At 48.2% G+C, this 19,436-nt stretch overlaps 1 protein-coding gene across 2 annotated transcripts in view; it reads right to left on the bottom strand.

Annotated features, from left to right (window-relative positions):
- Nucleotides 1–19,436, bottom strand: part of LOC138295312 (NXPE family member 4-like) — a 557,878-nt gene that overhangs the window by 71,413 nt on the left and 467,029 nt on the right. For both annotated transcript variants that reach the window (XM_069233530.1, XM_069233529.1), the window contains exon 5: nt 17,789–17,850. In XM_069233530.1, the coding sequence (XP_069089631.1) occupies nt 17,789–17,850 (62 nt within the window). The remainder of the gene's footprint in view (nt 1–17,788; nt 17,851–19,436) is intronic.

The raw sequence follows: 19,436 nt of genomic DNA, 5'->3' as shown, positions 1-19,436 counted from the left end.
ACCCTATACACTAATAAGGGATAACTGGGCCTGGTGCAAGGTGCAAGTACCCCTTGGTACTCATACAAGCCAGTCCAGCCTCCTACATCTAACCTGCATTGCACGACTTTCTAAGTTGGTCTCCGGCGACGTGGGACTCCTTTGTGCAACTTCGGCAAGCACTGTTTCACGCATTCTCATAGTGCCTGTTTCTGGCACTTCTCCGGGTGCTACCTGCTTCAGTGAGGGCTCTTTGTCTTGCTCGACGTCCCTTCTCTCTTCAGGTCCAATTTGCGACCTTCTGGTCCCTCCTGGGCCCCAGCAGCGTCCAAAAACGCCAAACGCACGAGTTGCAGCTAGCAAGGCTTGTTGCCGTTCTTTCGGCGGGAAAATACCTCTGCACGACTCTCCACGGCGAGTGGGATCCGTCCACCAAAGGGGAAGTCTCTAGCCCTTTTCGTTCCTGCAGAAACCTCAGCTTCTTCTGTCCAGTAGAAGCTTCTTTGCACCCGCAGCTGGCATTTCCTGGGCATCTGCCCATCTCCGACTTGCTTGTGACTTTTGGACTTGATCTCCTTGTTCCACAGGTACCCTAGATTGGAAATCCACAGTTGTTGCATTGCTGGTTTGTGTCTTTCCTGCATTATTCCTCTAACACAACTACTTTGTCCTTAGGGGAACTTCAGTGCACTTTGCACTCACTTTTCAGGGTCTTGGGGAGGTTTTTTTTTCTAACTCTCACTATTTTCTAATAGTCCCAGCGACCCTCTACAAGGTCACATAGGTTTGGGGTCCATTCGTGGTTCGCATTCCACTTTTGGAGTATATGGTTTGTGTTGCCCCTATCCCTATGTTTCCCCATTGCATCCTATTGTAACTATACATTGTTTGCACTGTTTTCTAAGACTATACTGCATATTTTTGCTATTGTGTATATATATCTTGTGTATATTTCCTATCCTCTCACTGAGGGTACACTCTAAGATACTTTGGCATATTGTCATAAAAATAAAGTACCTTTATTTTTAGTATAACTGTGTATTGTGTTTTCTTATGATATTGTGCATATGACACTAAGTGGTACTGTAGTAGCTTCACACGTCTCCTAGTTCAGCCTAAGCTGCTCTGCTAAGTTACCATTATCTATCAGCCTAAGCTGCTAGACACCCTATACACTAATAAGGGATAACTGGGCCTGGTGCAAGGTGCAAGTACCCCTTGGTACTCACTAGAAGCCAGTCCACCCTCCTACAATCCTGCAAAAGAGCATGATTCCAGGAATCTGCACAAGATAGTTCCCCCTTATAAGGAGGGGGATGACATTAACAAGTGGTTTGCTGCACTTGAGAGGGCCTGTGTTGTACAGGATGTCCCTCAAAGGCAGTGGGCTGCTATCCTATGGCTATCATTTAGTGGAAAAGGTAGGGATAGGCTCCTTACTGTGAAAGAAAATGATGCTAATAATTTCCAAGTTCTTAAGAATGCACTCCTGGATGGTTATGGCTTAACCACTGAACAATACAGGATAAAGTTCAGAGAGACCAAAAAAGAGTCTTCACAAGACTTGGTTGATTTCATTGACCATTCAGTGAAGGCCTTGGAGGGGTGGTTACATGGCAGTAAAGTTACTGATTATGACAGCCTGTATAACTTGATCCTGAGAGAGCATATTCTTAATAATTGTGTGTCTGATTTGTTGCACCAGTACTTGGTGGACTCTGATCTGACCTCTCCCCAAGAATTGGGAAAGAAGGCAGACGAATGGGTCAGAACAAGGGTGAACAGAAAAGTTCATACAGGGGGTGACAAAGATGGCAACAAGAAGAAAGATGGTGAAAAATCTCAAGATAAGCATGGGGATAAGGGTAAAACCAAAGATCCCACTTCAAATCTTAAACACTCTTCAGGGGGTGGGGATAAAACAAATTCTTCCTCTTCTTCTCAACCTACACAATTTAAAAAGCCTTGGTGCTTTGTGTGTAAAAACAAAGGCCATAGGCCAGGGGATAAGTCCTGTCCTGGTAAACCCCCTGAGCCTACCACCACTAATACATCAAGCTCTAGTGCCCCTAGCAGTAGTGGTACTAGTGGTGGGACTGCTGGCAACAGTCAAGTTAAGGGTGTAGTTGGGTTCACTTATGGGTCCATAGTAGAAACTGGGTAGTCAGTCCCAAGACAGTTTCTGTCACACCTAGTGGCATTGGCCTTGCCACACTGGCTGCTTGTCCCCTTACAATGGATAAGTACAGGCAGACAGTTTCAATAAATGGTGTTGAGGCCTTGGCCTACAGGGACACAGGTGCCAGTATCACTTTGGTGACTGAAAACCTAGTGGCTCCTGAACAACACATTATTGGACAACAGTATAAAATTATTGATGTCCATAACTCCACTAAGTTTCTTCCCTTAGCTATAATTCAGTTTAGTTGGGGTGGAGTTACTGGCCCTAAGCAGGTGGTGGTATCACTTAGCTTACCTGTAGACTGTCTCTTAGGTAATGACCTAGAGGCCTCAGGTTGGGCTGATGTAGAGTTTTATGCCCATGCAGCCATGCTGGGCATCCCAGAGGAATTGTTCCCTCTCATTTCTACTGAAATGAAAAAGCAAAGGAGAGAAGGCCTGAAAACTCAGGATCCCTCTCCACCAACAGGTAAAAAGGGTATCACAGTATCCCCTAACCACCCTACCATTCAGGATACCATTACTGTGGTGGGAGAAACCTCTCCTAGGGTGGCACCTGTTCCAAGGGAATCATCAGTTGACAAAACTGTACTCCCTGAGGTAGAAGTACCTCTCTGTGGGATAACTAACATTGGTGAGAAAAAGAGCACCATTTTAGTTAACATGGAGCATCCCTCCAACCCTCCCAGAGAAACTTTAGTGCAGAAAACCTGCACTGCCTCACAACACTTAGGCCAGCATCCCTGCCCTAGTGTGGAGCTCATAGGACAGCATCCCTGCCCTGCTCCAACTCAAGAGAAACAGCATCCCTGTTCTCTCTTCCAGCCATATGGACAAAGTTTTTGCCCAGCTATGGCTTTTCTGAGACAGCATCCCTGTCTGGCATTTCCATCATTACAAATAGGTTCAGTGGACAATTCCCACTGCTCTAAACTAAAACTTACTGATAGAAACTCTGAAAATACATCTTCACATTGTTGCTTAGCTAAAAAACTTCAAACATGGTGGTTTACATCCACACAAGGAAGTAACCATATAGTGGATGATAAAGGGAGTAACCAGTCTATTGCAGAGCTACTCTCTACTTATCACCACTTAGACAATAAAGTCTCAACTGGCCAAGGTTAGCCTTATTGTCCTTCGTTTGGGGGGGGGGTTGTGTGAGAAAGTAGCCTCTTTCTAGCCTTATTACCCCCACTTTTGGCCTGTTTGTGAGTGTATGTCAGGGTGTTTTCACTGTCTCGCTGGGATCCTGCTAGCCAGGGCCCAGTGCTCATAGTGAAAACCATATGTTTTCAGTATGTTTGTTATGTGTCACTGGGACCCTGCTAGTCAGGACCCCAGTGCTCATAAGTTTGTGGCCTATATGTATGTGTTCCCTGTGTGGTGCCTAACTGTCTCACTGAGGCTCTGCTAACCAGAACCTCAGTGGTTATGCTCTCTCTGTACAAATTGTCACTAACAGGCTAGTGACCAATTTTACCAATTCACATTGGCATACTGGAACACCCTTATAATTCCCTAGTATATGGTACTGAGGTACCCAGGGTATTGGGGTTCCAGGAGATCCCTATGGGCAGCAGCATTTCTTTTGCCACCCATAAGGAGCTCTGACAAATACTACACAGGCCTGCCACTGCAGCCTGAGTGAAATAATGCACACGTTATTTCACAGCCATTTTACACTGCACTTAAGTAACTTATAAGTCACCTATATGTCTAACCTTTACCTGGTAAAGGTTAGGTGCAAAGTTACTTAGTGTGTGGGCACCCTGGCACTAGCCAAGGTGCCCCCACATTGTTCAGGGCCAATTCCCCGGACTTTGTGAGTGCGGGGACAACATTACACGCGTGCACTACATATAGGTTACTACCTATATGTAGCTTCACAATGGTAACTCCGAATATGGCCATGTAACATGTCTATGATCATGGAATTGCCCCCTCTATACCATCCTGGCATAGTTGGCACAATCCCATGATCCCAGTGGTCTGTAGCACAGACCCTGGTACTGCCAAACTGCCCTTCCTGGGGTTTCACTGCAGCTGCTGCTGCTGCCAACCCCTCAGACAGGCATCTGCCCTCCTGGGGTCCAGCCAGGCCTGGCCCAGGATGGCAGAACAAAGGACTTCCTCTGAGAGAGGATGTTACACCCTCTCCCTTTGGAAAATGGTGTGAAGGCAGGGGAGGAGTAGCCTCCCCCAGCCTCTGGAAATGCTTTCATGGGCACATTTGGTGCCCATTTCTGCATAAGCCAGTCTACATCGGTTCAGGGACCCCTTAGCCCTGCTCTGGCGTGAAACTGGACAAAGGAAAGGGGAGTGACCACTCCCCTGACCTGCACCTCCCCTGGGAGGTGTCCAGAGCTCCTCCAGTGTGCTCCAGACCTCTGCCATCTTGGAAACAGAGGTGCTGCTGGCACACTGGACTGCTCTGAGTGGCCAGTGCCACCAGGTGACGTCAGAGACTCCTTCTGATAGGCTCCTTCAGGTGTTGCTAGCCTATCCTCTCTCCTAGGTAGCCAAACCCTCTTTTCTGGCTATTTAGGGTCTCTGTCTCTGGGGAAACTTTAGATAACGAATGGAAGAGCTCAGCCGAGTTCCTCTGCATCTCTCTCTTCACCTTCTGCCAAGGAATCAACTGCTGACCGCGGTGGAAGCCTGCAAAACTGCAACATAGTAGCAAAGACGACTACTGCAACTCTGTAACGCTGATCCTGCCGCCTTCTTGACTGTTTTCCTGGTGGTGCATGCTGTGGGGGTAGTCTGCCTCCTCTCTGCACTAGAAGCTCCGAAGAAATCTCCCGTGGGTCGACGGAATCGTCCCCCTGCAACCGCAGGCACCAAAGAACTGCATCACCGGTACCCTGGGTCTCCTCTCAGCACGACGAGCGAGGTCCCTTGAATCCAGAAACTCTGTCCAAGTGACTCCCACAGTCCAGTGACTCTTCAGTCCAAGTTTGTTGGAGGTAAGTCCTTGCCTCCCCACGCCAGACTGCATTGCTGGGAACCGCAACTTTTGCAGCTACTCCGGCCTCCGTGCACTTCCGGTGGAAATCCTTTGTACACAGTCCAGCCTGGGTCCACGGCACTCTAACCTGCATTGCACGACCTCCTAAGTTGTTCTCCGGCGACGTGGGACTCCTTTGTGCGACTTCGGGTGAGCACCGTTTCACGCATCCTCATAGTGCCTGTTTCTGGCACTTCTCCGGGAGCTACCTGCTGCTGAGAGGGCTCCTTGTCTTTCTCGACGTCCCCTCTGTCTTCTGACGCAATTTGCGACATCCTGGTCCCTCCTGGGCTACAGCAGTGTCCAAAAACCCATACTGCACGATTTGCAGCTAGCAAGGCTTGTTGGCGGTCTTTTGGCGGGAAAACACATCTGCACGACTGTTCACGGCGTGAGAAATCCGTCCTCCAAAGGGGAAGTCTCTAGCCCTTGTCGTTCTTGCAGAAACCTACGCTTCTACTGTCCAGTAGCAGCATCTTTGCACCCACAGCTGGCATTAACTGGGCATCTGCCCATCTCCGACTTGCTTGTGACTTTTGGACTTGGTCCCCTTGTTCCACAGGTACCCTTGACTGGAAATCCATCGTTGTTGCATTGCTGGTTTGTGTCTTTCCTGCAGAATTCCCCTATCACGACTTCTATGTCCTTTGGGGAACTTTAGTGCACTTTGCACTCACTTTTCAGGATCTTGGGGTGGGCTATTTTTCTAACCCTTACTATTTTCTAATAGTCCCAGCGACCCTCTACAAGGTCACATAGGTTTGGGGTCCATTCGTGGTTCACATTCCACTTTTGGAGTATATGGTTTGTGTTGCCCCTATCCCTATGTGTCTCCATTGCATCCTATTGTAACTATACATTGTTTGCACTGTTTTCTAAGACTATTACTGCATATTTTGGTATTGTGTACATATATCTTGTGTATATTTGCTATCCTCATACTGAGGGTACTCACTGAGATACTTTTGGCATATTGTCATAAAAATAAAGTACCTTTATTTTTAGTATAACTGTGTATTGTGTTTTCTTATGATATTGTGCATATGACACTAAGTGGTACTGTAGGAGCTTCACTCGTCTCCTAGTTCAGCCTAAGCTGCTCTGCTATGCTACCATTATCTATCAGCCTATGCTGCTAGACACCCTATACACTATTAAGGGATAACTGGGCCTGGTGCAAGGTGCAAGTACCCCTTGGTACTCACTACAAGCCAGTCCAGCCTCCTACACACCATTACACGCGTGCACTACATATAGGTCACTACCTATATGTAGCTTCACAATGATAACTCCGAATATGGCCATGTAATATGTCTATGATCATGGAATTGCCCCCTCTATACCATCCTGGCATAGTTGGCACAATCCCATGATCCCAGTGGTCTGTAGCACAGACCCTGGTACTGCCAAACTGCCTTTCCCGGGGTTTCACTGCAGCTGCTGCCAACCCCTCAGACAGGCATCTGCCCTCCTGGGGTCTAGCCAGGCCTGGCCCAGGATGGCAGAACAAAGGACTTCCTCTGAGAGAGGGTGTTACACCCTCTCCCTTTGGAAAATGGTGTGAAGGCAGGGGAGGAGTAGCCTCCCCCAGCCTCTGGAAATGCTTTCATGGGCACATTTGGTGCCCAATTCTGCATAAGCCAGTCTACAACGGTTCAGGGACCCCTTAGCCCTGCTCTGGCCCGAAACTGGACAAAGGGAAAAGGAGTGACCACTCCCCTGACCTGTACCTCCCCTGGGAGGTGCCCAGAGCTCCTCCAGTGTGCTCCAGACCTCTGCCATCTTGGAAACAGAGGTGCTGCTGGCACACTGAACTGCTCTGAGTGGCCAGTGCCATCAGGTGACGTCAGAGACTCCTCCTGATAGGCTCCTTCAGGTGTTGCTAGCCTATCCTCTCTCCTAGGTAGCCAAACCCTCTTTTCTGGCTATTTAGGGTCTCTGTCTCTTGGGATTCCTTAGATAACGAATGCAAGAGCTCATCCGAGTTCCTCTGCATCTCTCTCTTCACCTTCTGCCAAGGAATCGACTGCTGACCGCGCTGGAAGGCTGCAAAACTGCAACATAGTAGCAAAGACGACTACTGCAACTCTGTAACGCTGATCCTGCCGCCTTCTCGACTGTTTTCCTGGTGGTGCATGCTGTGGGGGTAGTCTGCCTCCTCTCTGCACTAGAAGCTCCGAAGAAATCTCCCGTGGGTCGACGGAATCTTCCCCCTGCAACCGCAGGCACCAAAAAGCTGCATTACCGGTCCCTTGCCAGACTGCATTGCTGGAAACCGTGACTTTTGCAGCTACTCCGGCCTCTGTGCACTTCCGGCGGAAATCCTTTTTGCACAGCCAAGCCTGGGTCCACGGCACTCTAACCTGTATTGCACGACTTCCTAAGTTGGTCTCCGGCGACGTGGGACTCCTTTGTGCAACTTCGGGTGAGCATGTTTCACGCATCCTCGTAGTGCCTGTTTCCGGCACTTCTTTGGGTGCTACTTGCTGCTGAGAGGGCTCCTTGTCTTGCTCGACGCCCCCTCTGTCTCCTGACGCAATTTGCGACATCCTGGTCCCTCCTGGGCCACAGCAGCATCCAAAAACGCTTACTGCACGATTTGCAGCTAGCAAGGCTTGTTGGCGGTCTTTTGGCGGGAAAACACTTCTGCACGACTCTCCACGGCATGAGGGATCCGTCCTCCAAAGGGGAAGTCTCTAGCCCATCGTTGTTGCATTGCTGGTTTGTGTCTTTCCTGCAGAATTCCCCTATCACGACTTCTATGTCCTTTGGGGAACTTTAGTGCACTTTGCACTCACTTTTCAGGGTCTTGGGGTGGGCTATTTTTCTAACCCTCACTATTTTCTAATAGTCCCAGCGACCCTCTACAAGGTCACATAGGTTTGTGGTCCATTCGTGGTTCGCATTCCACTTTTGGAGTATATGGTTTGTGTTGCCCCTATCCCTGTGTGTCCCATTGCATCCTATTGTAACTATACATTGTTTGCACTGTTTTCTAAGACTATACTGCATATTTTTGGTATTGTGTACATATATCTTGTGTATATTTCCTACCCTCTCACTGAGGGTACACTCTAAGATAGTTTGGCATATTGTCATAAAAATAAAGTACCTTTATTTTTAGTATAACTGTGTATTGTGTTTTCTTATGATATTGTGCATATGACACTAAGGGGCATATTTATACTCCGTTTGCGCTGAATTTGCGTCGTATTTTTCAACGCAAATTCGGCGCAAAACTAACGCCATATTTATACTTTGGCGTTAGACGCGTCTAGCGCCAAAGTATGAGGAAAGAGCGTCATTTTATTGCGTGAACGCCTTCCTTGCGTTAATGAGATGCAAGGTAGGTGTTCCCGTCTAAAAAAATGACTGCGACGCAAATGCGTCGTATTTATACTCCCGGGCAAAAATCACGCCCGGGAGTGGGCGGGGCAAAAAACCCCACATTTGCGCCGGATTTTAGCGCCTGGGTCAGGGCAGGCGTTAAGGGACCTGTGGGCTCAAAATGAGCCCACAGCTGCCCTCCCATGCCCCCAGGGACCCCCCCTGCCACCCTTGCCCACCCCAGGAGGACACCCAAGGATGGAGGGACCCATCCCAGGGACATTCAGGTAAGTTCAGGTAAGTATACATTTTTTTTTTTTTAATATGTTTTTTTGGCATAGGGGGGCCTGATTTGTGCCCCCCTACATGCCTCAATGCCCAATGACCATGCCCAGGGGACATAAGTCCCCTGGGCATCGCCATTGGGCAAGGGGGCATGACTCCTGTCTTTACTAAGACAGGAGTCATGTAAATGGCGTCGTAAAAAATGGCGCAAATCGGGTGGAGGCGATTTTTTGGCGTCAACCTGACTTGCACCATTTTTAAGACGCCCTAACGCCATTTTTCCCTACGCCGGCACTGCCTGGTGTACGTGGTTTTTTTCCACGCACACCAGGCAGCGCCGGCTAACGCCATTCAATAAATACGGCGCCCGCATGGCGCTTCAGAATGGCGTTAGCCGGCGCAAAACTTTTTGACACTAAGCTGCGTTAGCGCAGTTTAGCGTCAAAAAGTATAAATACGGGCCTAAGTGGTACTGTAGTAGCTTCACACGTCTCCTAGTTCAGCCTAAGCTGCTCTGCTAAGCTACCATTATCTATCAGCCTAAGCTGCTAGACACCCTATACACTAATAAGGGATAACTGGGCCTGGTGCAAGGTGCAAGTACCCCTTGGTACTCACTACAAGCCAGACCAGCCTCCTACATCATTCTTGTGTTGTTTCACTCCTGGTGACAAGCCCTTACCACCAGGAGCACTCTCCTCAGGCCTCCTTGCCTCGAAGGGTCCCAGATCATAGGGAGCCAGTCCCACTGACTCCCTGCACCAACCTTTCCTCTGGGTTCCCTCTTTTCCTTCTGGGCAGCGTGCTCTCCTTGCAGTAGTCCAGTCCTTCCCCCAACTGGTCCTCTGGGGGGTTAGGGGGGACAGCTTGCATTGACCCTGGCATTCACCTTGCTGGCCTAGAATGCTTCAGGGGCAGAGTCCCTGCCCCAAGGGCAGTCAGGAGGTTCTTCCTTCCAGATATCCATGACGCCCGTCTGCAGTCCCAGTGTCCAGCAGTGAAGCACAGCCAAGAGAGAGAGCTCTCCCCTGTGCAAGACCTTTTAAGTGGGGGCGGAAGTGTCCAGCAGGTCTGCACCTCTGGCCTATCCAGATGTGCCATATCACTTCCTTGCCCCCATCCCCTCCTTCTTGCACAGTCTTCTGGGATAGCACAAAATGGCATCCTCCAGGAGTTAGTTAGTTGCCACATGTGCTCTGAAAGTCTCAGCCCCTTCAGCCATGTTCAGAGTTACCATTGTGAAGCTACACATAGGTATTGACCTATATGTAGTTCACGCGTGTAATGGTGTCCCCGCACTCACAAAGTCCAAGGAATTAGCCCTGAACAATGTGGGGACACCTTGGCTAGAGCCAGGGTGCCCTCACACCAAGTAACTTTGCACCTAACCTTCACTAAGTGAGGGTTAGACATATAGGTGACTTATAAGTTACTTAAGTGCAGTGCAAAATGGCTGTGAAATGACATGGACGTTATTTCCCTCATGCTGCAGTGGCAGTCCTGTGTAAGAATTGTCTGAGCTCCCTATGGGTGGCAAAAGAAATGCTGCACCCCATAGGGATCTCCTTTTTCTTCAACAGTGACTCTTGCAGCTAGCAAGGCTTGTTTGCAGTCTTCTGCATGGAAACAACTCTGCATCCTTCAGCACGCCGTGGGACATCTTCTGACCAAAGGAGAAGTTCCTGGCTCCTTCCGTTGTTGCAGAATCTTCAGCTTCTTCCACCCGGAGGCAGCCCATTTGCATCTTCAACCGGGGTTTAGTGGGCTCCTGCCCCCCCTGGACACTTACGTGACTCTTGGACTTGGTCCCCTTCCTTTGCAGGTCCTCAGGTCCAGGAATCCGTCTTCAGTGCTTTGCAGTCCGTTGCTCTCTTTGCAGAATCCCCTATCTCGACTTTACTGTCTTTCTGTGGTAGTAGGGTCACTTTACGCCTACCTTTCAGGGTCTTGGGGTGGGGTATCTTGTACACCCTTAGTGTTTTCTTATACTCCCAGCGACTCTCTACACACTACACTAGGCCTGGGGTCCATTCGTGGTTAGCATTCCACTTTTGGAATATATGGTTTGTGTTGCCCCTAGGCCGAGGCCTATTTGCATTCTATTGTGTTCTACAGTGTTTGCAATACTTTTCTAAGTGTTTTACATTCCTGATTTTGGTTTGTGTGTATATTTTGTGTATATTCTCACTTAAATAAAGTACCTTTATTTTTAGTAACTCTGAATATTGTGTTTTCTTATGATATAGTGCTATATGATATAAGTGGTATAGTAAGAGCTTTGCATGTCTCCTAGTTCAGCCTAAGCTGCTCTGCTATAGCTACCTCTATCAGCCTAAGCTGCTAGAAACACCTCTATTCTACTAATAAGGGATAACTGGACCTGGCACAAGGTGTAAGTACCACAAGGTACCCACTATAAGTCAGGCCGGCCTCCTACAAGACCCTTCAGAGACTGAGGTGATGTGAGAATGGACAGAAGAAGATATTTCCCTAACAGGTGTAACCTAGTGACCTGGCCTCTAGGTGTAAAGGGTGCCCTACTTGTGTGAGACCCCTTCCCACTATCAGCTACACTAGGAGGTTTGTTAATAGAAAGATCAGTGGAAGAACCCGCCCCTGGATTTTCAGAATGCTCTCCTGAATCTTCCTGGGTGGAATCTCCCTCTACTTCCCCTTCTGACTGTACCCGACCAGTAGGATGTTCCTGATCATCTTGCAAGAGGAGATTCAAGAGAAAATCCTTGTAGGGTTCTTTCCAATCCATAAACTTATTTCTAATCAGTGACCCATCAGACTTTTGAAATGCAAGCTTTCATAAGTGTCTTCACAACCCTCGGGGTAGCCTCTAAACCAGACATAGTGAAAGAAAGAGGTTAGGGAGAGGAGTAAAAAGTTAGCAAACTATTTGGCCTAACTTTTTGGAGAAAAGAAAAAAAAAATTCAGAACTTTTGAAAAACCTTTAGAAAGTTTGAAAGAACTTTTTAGAAAGTGAAAAATGACTGCTAGGTACAATTGTATTAATCTCTAAGTATTGGAGTACACTTTTCTTGTGAAAAGCACCAGTAACAAAGTGGTAAAGCAATCGGAAGTACTCATCCTACCGCTGCACCACCAATGTAGGAGGCTGGGCTGGTTTGTAGTGGGTGCCTAAGGTACTTACACCTTGTGCCAGGTCCAGTAATCCCTTATTAGTAGAATAGAGGTGGTCTAGCAGTTTAGGCTGATAGAGGTAGCTGTAACAGAGCAGCTTAGGCTGAACTAGGAGGCATGCAAAGCTCCTGCAATACCACCATAGTTACACAGTACTTACACACAATAAAACACAATACTCAGTGTTACCAAAAAGAAAGGTACTTTATTTTAGTGACACAATGCCAACAATATCTAAGAGGCTATACTCCTTCTGAAGGTAAGTATTATACACAATATATACACTAGTAAACAACAAAACAGTCACAGAATAGTGCAAACAGTAGAAAATACCATAGATTACAATGGGCAACACCAACCATATGCTAAAATAGTGGAATGCGAATCACTGATTCCCCCCTAAGCAAGTGTAAAGGGGCACTGGGAATGTAGGAAAACACCAAAGGTAAGTAAAGTACCCCACCCCAGAGCCCAGGAAAACAGGGGTAAAGTACTGCAAGTTTCCTCAGGACACACTACAAGTCGTGATAAGAGGTTTTGCAAGAACCAAGCAAGACTGCAAGCAACAAACAATGGATTCCTGGACCCGAAGACCTGTGGAGAGAGGAGACCAAGTCCAGAAGTCGAAGAAGAGTCCAGGAAGGACAGGAGCCCCTGCCAACCTGGATGAAGGTGCAAAAGTGGATTCTCCGGTTAGAAGAACAGTACAGAAGAGCACCAAAGAAGATGGCTGCAGGTTCCTGCTTGGTGCAGGTGATGTCCCACGTCGAGTTGTTGGATGCAGGCTGTTTGCGTTGCTGGATTCGGCCAACAAGTCTTGGTACGCGGTTTGAGTCAAAAAGGAGCTGCCTGGACCCATGAGGGACCTGGAGGACTCAACACAGACTGAGGAGACAGAGGGGGCTCTCAGCACTGGAGAGAGCCCTCAGAAGACAAGACAGCACCCACAGAAATCCCAGAACACGGGGACAAAGATGCAAAGTGAGGTTGTTGCAGCACTACAAAGGAAGGTCCCACGCCGCCAGAGAACAACTCAGCGAGTTGTTTGTCGTAGGATGGAGTGCTGGGGACCTGGGCTGCACTGTGCACAAAGGTTTCTTGGAAGAAGTGCACAGAAGCCCAGGAGCTGGAGAAGACGTGGTGCACAGGGGTACTGTCGCAGCACAGGGAGGCAAGTTCTTACATCCATCAAATTTGGACAGCTGTGTAGGAAGGTAGCCTCTTTCTAGCCTTGTTACCCCCACCTTTGGCCTGTTTGTGAGTGTATGTCAGGGTGTTTTCACTGTCTCACTGGGATCCTGCTAGCCAGGGCCCAGTGCTCATAGTGAAAACCCTATGTTTTCAGTATGTTTGTTATGTGTCACTGGGACCCGGCTAGTCAGGACCCCAGTGCTCATAAGTTTGTGGCCTATATGTGTTCCCTGTGTGGTGCTTAACTGTATCACTTAGGCTCTGCTAACCAGAACCTCAGTGTTTATGCTCTCTCTGCTTTCTAAATTTGCCACTGCAGGCTAGTGACTAAACTTACCAATTCTCATTGGCACACTGGTACACCCATATAATTCCCTTGTATATGGTACTTAGCTACCCAGGGTATTGGGGTTCCAGGAGATCCCTGTGGGCTGCAGCATTTCTTTTGCCACCCATAGGGAGCTCAGACAATTCTTGCACAGGCCTGCCACTGCAGCCTGAGTGAAATAACGTCCACGTTATTTCACAGCCATTTTTCACTGCACATAAGTAACTTATAAGTCACCTACATGTCTAACCTTCACCTGGTGAAGGCTGGGTGCCAGGTTACTTAGTGTGTGGGCACCCTGGCACTAGCCAAGGTGCCCCCACATCGTTCAGGGCAAATTCCCATGATTTTGTGAGTGTGGGGACAACATTACACGCGTGCACTATGCATAGGTCACTACCTATGTATAGCGTCACAATGGTAACTCTGAACATGGCCATGTAACATTTCTAAGATCATGGAATTGTCACCCCAATACCATTCTGGTATTGGGGTGACAATTCCATGATCCCCAGGGTCTCTAGCACAGAACCCGGGTACTGCAAAACTGCCTTTCAGGGGTTTCCACTGCAGCTGCTGCTGCTGCCAACCCCTCAGACACGATTCTGCCCTCCTGAGGTCCAGAAAGCCCTGGCACAGGAAGGCAGAACAAAGGATTTCCTCTGAGAGAGGGTGTTGCCCCCTCTTCCTTTGGAAATAGGTGTGAAGGGCTGGGGAGGAGTAGCCTCCCCCAGCCTCTGGAAATGCTTTGATGGGCACAGATGGTGCCCATCTCTGCATAAGCCTGTCTACACCAGTTCAGGGATCCCCCAGCCCTGCTCTGGCACGAAACTGGACAAAGGAAAGGGGAGTGACCACTCCCTTGACCAGCACCTCCCAGGGGAGGTGCCCAGAGCTCCTCCAGTGTGTCCCAGACCTCTGCCATCTTGGAAACAGAGGTGTTGGGGGCACACTGGACTGCTCTGAGTGGCCAGTGCCAGCAGGTGATGTCATAGACCCTCTCTAATAGGCTCTTACCTCTCTTGGTAGCCAATCCTCCTTTCTTGGTAGACAAACCTCCTTTTCTGGCTATTTAGAGTCTGTCCTCTGGGGAATTCTTCAGATAACGAATGCAAGAACTCACCAGAGTTCCTCTGCACTTCCCTCTTCGACTTCTAGCAAGGATCGACCACTGACTGCTCCAGGACCCCTGCAAAACCGCAACAAAGTAGCAAGACGACTACCAGCAACATTGTAGCGCCTCATCCTGCTGGCTTTCTAGACTGTTTCCTGGTGGTGCATGCTCTGGGGGTCATCTGCCTTCACCCTGCACTGGAAGCCAAGAAGAAATCTCCAGTGGGTCAACAGAATCTTCCCCCTCTAAGACAGGCACCAAAAGACTGCATCACCAGTCCTCTAGGTCCCCTCTCATCCTGACGAGCGTGGTCCCTGGAACACAGGAACTCTATCCAAGTGACTCCCACAGTCCAGTGATCCTTCAGCCCAAGTTTGGTGGAGGTAAGTCCTTGCCTCCCCATGCTAGAATGCAAACCTGTGTACTGCGTGATTTGCAGCTGCTCCGGCTTCTGGTCACTCTTCCAGGATTTCCTTCATGCACAACCTAGCCTGGGTCCCCAGCGCTCCGTCCTGCAGTGCTCAACCCTCTGAGTTGGCCTCCAGCATCGTGGGACCCTCCTTTGTGACTCTGAGCCAACTCCAGTTCACAAATCTTCTAAGTGCCTGATCCGGTACTTCTGCGGGTGCTGCTTGCTTCTGTTAGAGCTCCCTGACTTGCTGGGCGCCCCCTCTGTCTCATTATCAAAGTGGCGACATCCTGGTCCCTCCTGGGCCACAGCAGCATCCAAAAACCCTAACCGCGACCCCTGCAGCTAGCAAGGCTTGTATGCGGTCTTTCTGTGTGGGAACACCTCTGCAAGCTTCTTCACGACGTGGGACATCCATCCTCCAAAGGGGAAGTTCCTAGTCCTCTTCGTTCTTGCAGAACACAAAGCTTCTTCATCCGACGGCAGCTTCTTTGCACCCTCAGCTGGCATTTCCTGGGCATCTGCCCACTCTCGACACTGTTTCAACTCTTGGACTTGGTCCCCTTGTCTTACAGGTACTCAGGTCTGGAAATCCACTGTTGTTGCATTGCTGGTGTTGGTCTTCCTTGCAGAATCCCCCTATCACGACTTCTGTGCTCTCTGGGAGTTGTAGGTGCACTTTACACCTACCTTTCAGGGTCTTGGGGTGGGCTATTTTTCTAACCCTCACTGTTTTCTTGCAGTCCCAGCGACCCTCTACAAGCTCACATAGGTTTGGGGTCCATTTGTGGTATGCATTCCACTTTTGGAGTATATGGTTTGTGTTGCCCCTATACCTATGTGCTCCTATTGCAATCTACTGTAACTTTACATTGCTTGCATTACTTCCTTTTGCCATTACTGCATATTTTTGGTATTGTGTACATATAACTTGTGTCTATTTGGCATAATCATACAGAGGGTACTCACAGAGATACTTTTGTCATATTGTCATAAAAATAAAGTACCTTTATTTTTCGTATATCTGTGTATTGTGTTTTCGTATGATATTGTGCATATGACTCCAGTGGTATAGTAGGAGCTTTGCATGTCTCCTAGTTCAGCCTAAGCTGCTCTGCTATAGCTACCTTCTATCAGCCTAAGCTGCTAGAAACACCTCTTCTACACTAATAAGGGATAACTGGACCTGGTACAGAGTGTAAGTACCCCTTGGTACCCACTACAAGCCAGGCCAGCCTCCTACAGAGAGACCCTAAATAGCCCTGTGAGGAGGATTGGCTACCAACCCAGGTATGCACCTATGAGGAGGGATCTCTGACATCACCGGCTGGCACTGGCTGCTCAGAGGTCTCCAAAGTGTCCCCACACCTTGGAATCCAAGATGGCAAATCCCAGGGACACACTGGAGGAGCTCTGGGCACCCCCCCTGGGGTGGTGAAGGACAGGGGAGTGGGCACTCCCCTTTCCTTTGTCTATTTTCACACCAGAGCAGGGACTGGGGGTCCCGAACTGGTGTACACTGGCTTATGCAAGAAGGGCACCATCTGTAACGTCAAAGCATTTCCAGAGGCTCTAGGAGGCTACCCCTCCCATGCCTGTAACACCTATTTCCAAAGGGAGAGGGTGTAACACCGTCCTCCCAAAGGAAATGCATTGTTCTGCCTTCCTGAGATTGTGCTGCTCAGTCTCCAGGAGGGCAGAAACCTGTCTGGGAGGTGGCAGCAGCTGGGGCCACAGTGAAAACCTCAGAGAGCTGGTTTGGCAGTACTGGGGGTCCATGGTGGAGCCCCCAGGGTGCATGGAACTGCCCCCCCCCCCCAATACCATATTTGGAATGGGGGGACAATTCCATGATCTTAGACACCTCACATGGCCATATTCGGAGTTACCATTGTGAAGCTACATATTTGTATTGACATATATGTAGTGCACGTGTGTAATCATGTCCCCACACTCAAGAAGTCCGGGAAATTGGCCCTGGACAGCATGGGGGCACCTTTGCTAGTGCAAGGGTGACCTCACACAGTAACCTTGCACCAAGCCTTCAGTAAATGAAGGTTAGGCATGTAGGAGACTAATAAGTTACTTAAATGCAGTGAAAAAGGCTGTGAAATAGTGTGGGCCCTATTTCACTCAGGCTGCAGTGGCAGTCCTGAAAAAAGGTTTGTCTGACCTCCTTATGGGTGGCAAAAGAAATGCTGCAGCCCATAAGGATCTCCTGGAACGCCAATGCCCTGGGTACCTAGGTACCATAAACTAGGGACTTATAAGGGGGGGGGGTCCAGTGTGCCAATTAGAATTGAAATATGGAGTCACTAAACTATAGTGACTAATTTGGTAATAGGGTGAGCATAAGCACTGGAGTTCTGGTTAGCAGAACTTCAGTGACACAGTTAAGCACACTGACAACACACACATAAGCCACAAACTATGAGCACTGTGAGTCCTGGCTAGCAGGATCCCAGTGAGACAGTAAAAGCACGCTGACAAACACTCACAAACAGGCCAAATTGGGGTAACCATGCTAGAAAGAGGCTACTTTCTCACACCTGACACCACAGGGCTCCAGGAGCAGTGCTCCACAGAGTCCAAAATACACTGCAGCCTGCATGTACAGATGCATCTTCTGAGGGTGGTGAGGGTATGTCCTCACCTCCTGCAGTAAATCCACACGTAGAAAGCAAGCAGAGTAATCCTGTAAGGTTTCCAAACAACCTACATTCATAAAGTAGAGGCAGGCACCACGTGTGCTGTAAGCGGGACAGTATTCTTACCCTACCTGCTTGCTCACAGAGGCTGGTAGCAGGACTCACCGGTGCAGTTGAAGACCTCAATATCCTGGATGGTATGTGGTATTTCCACTCGAAGGTTGGGCCTAAAAATTATAAGAAAACATAGAATATCTTAAGTGCTTTAAAGACATAAACCTTTTGTGTGTCTCATAGGAGGAATGTATTAGATTACCTGCAGCTGGAAATTCATTTTGGTTCAGAATTATCAGCCCAGTACTATATAAGCGACTCAAATATCCAATGAAATGATTGTGTGGACAGACAGAACTATTACATGCAGAACCAGTACAGACATACGTGGACAACAACCACCAGCTTCATAGATACAACTATCAGAGCAACAGACAGAACCATCATATGAACAAGACCCATCACATGAAGAGGCACAACCATTGTATGAACAGCAAACACCCGTCATACTAACATACAATCCTAATATGTACAGGAGCAGTCAACACATACTTAGATAGGATCATCATATGAACAGACATAACATCATATGAACTGGAACAACAAAAACAAACTACATCTGAACATTTACAGCCGTGGTGTGCAGAGGACGCACCCTTGACATGAACAGGCACCGCCATCACATAACAGACATGACCTTCATGATTTAGTACAATCACCCTATGCACAAACACATCATGTTAACTGGAACAACCTTCAGATGGATAAACAAAGCCATCATATCGGTAGCACAACCATTGTGTGAACTCGAACAACCATCATCTGAACAGGCACACTCATGGAGAGGAACAACCATCATATGAACACAAAACACCATGAAGAACAGACATCACGTAACAGACACAACCATCACATAAAGAGGTACAATCAAATATAAACAGGAAAAACCATTATATGAACAGACAACCATCTGATGAGTAAACACAACCATCATATGTGCAGTTACTGCTCCTGTGAACAGGCACATCCATCACTGACCAGGAACATCTGTCATATGAACAGAACATCCATGGAAAGCCACAACCATCATACTAGCAGACAGAATCATAGAGACACACATCACATGAACAGAAACAACTGTCAAAGGAACAATCATCATATCATCAATCATATGACCTGGTACAACCATGAATACACAGACAAAACCACCACATGAACAGGAATAGCCATCATATGCACAGGCACCAGCATAAAATGAACAGACACAACCTTCATATGATGAAGCACAAACATGCAATGCACAGACAGACTCATCATATGAAAAGGGACAGCCATCATATGAACAGGAGCAACCACCACATGAATACACAAAATCATCAACTGGACAGATGTGATGATCATATCAACAGAAGCAGCCATCATATGAACTAGCACCTCCACCACATGAACAAGCACACGTGTCATATGCACAAGAACAACTATAATTTGAATATGCACAGGAACAAAAATATGCATTATATAAGAGGACACTAATATCATATGACTAGGCACAAGCATTACATGCACAGATCCAACCACCATCTTTAGAGAGACACAGGTGCAACTGTTACACGCACAGATACAACCACCACCTGAAGAGAGACACAGACGCAACCATCACACGCACAGATATAACCACCACCCGCAGAGAGACACAGGTGCAACCATAACAGGCACGGATACAACCTCCACTTGCAGATAGACCCAGGAGCAAACATTA

The sequence above is a fragment of the Pleurodeles waltl genome, chromosome 5 (assembly GCF_031143425.1).
Source record: "Pleurodeles waltl isolate 20211129_DDA chromosome 5, aPleWal1.hap1.20221129, whole genome shotgun sequence".
In the NCBI taxonomy this organism is placed as follows: domain Eukaryota; kingdom Metazoa; phylum Chordata; class Amphibia; order Caudata; family Salamandridae; genus Pleurodeles; species Pleurodeles waltl.
The sequence above is the reverse complement of the archived record's forward strand: the minus strand, read 5'-3'. Positions and strand labels throughout refer to the sequence as shown.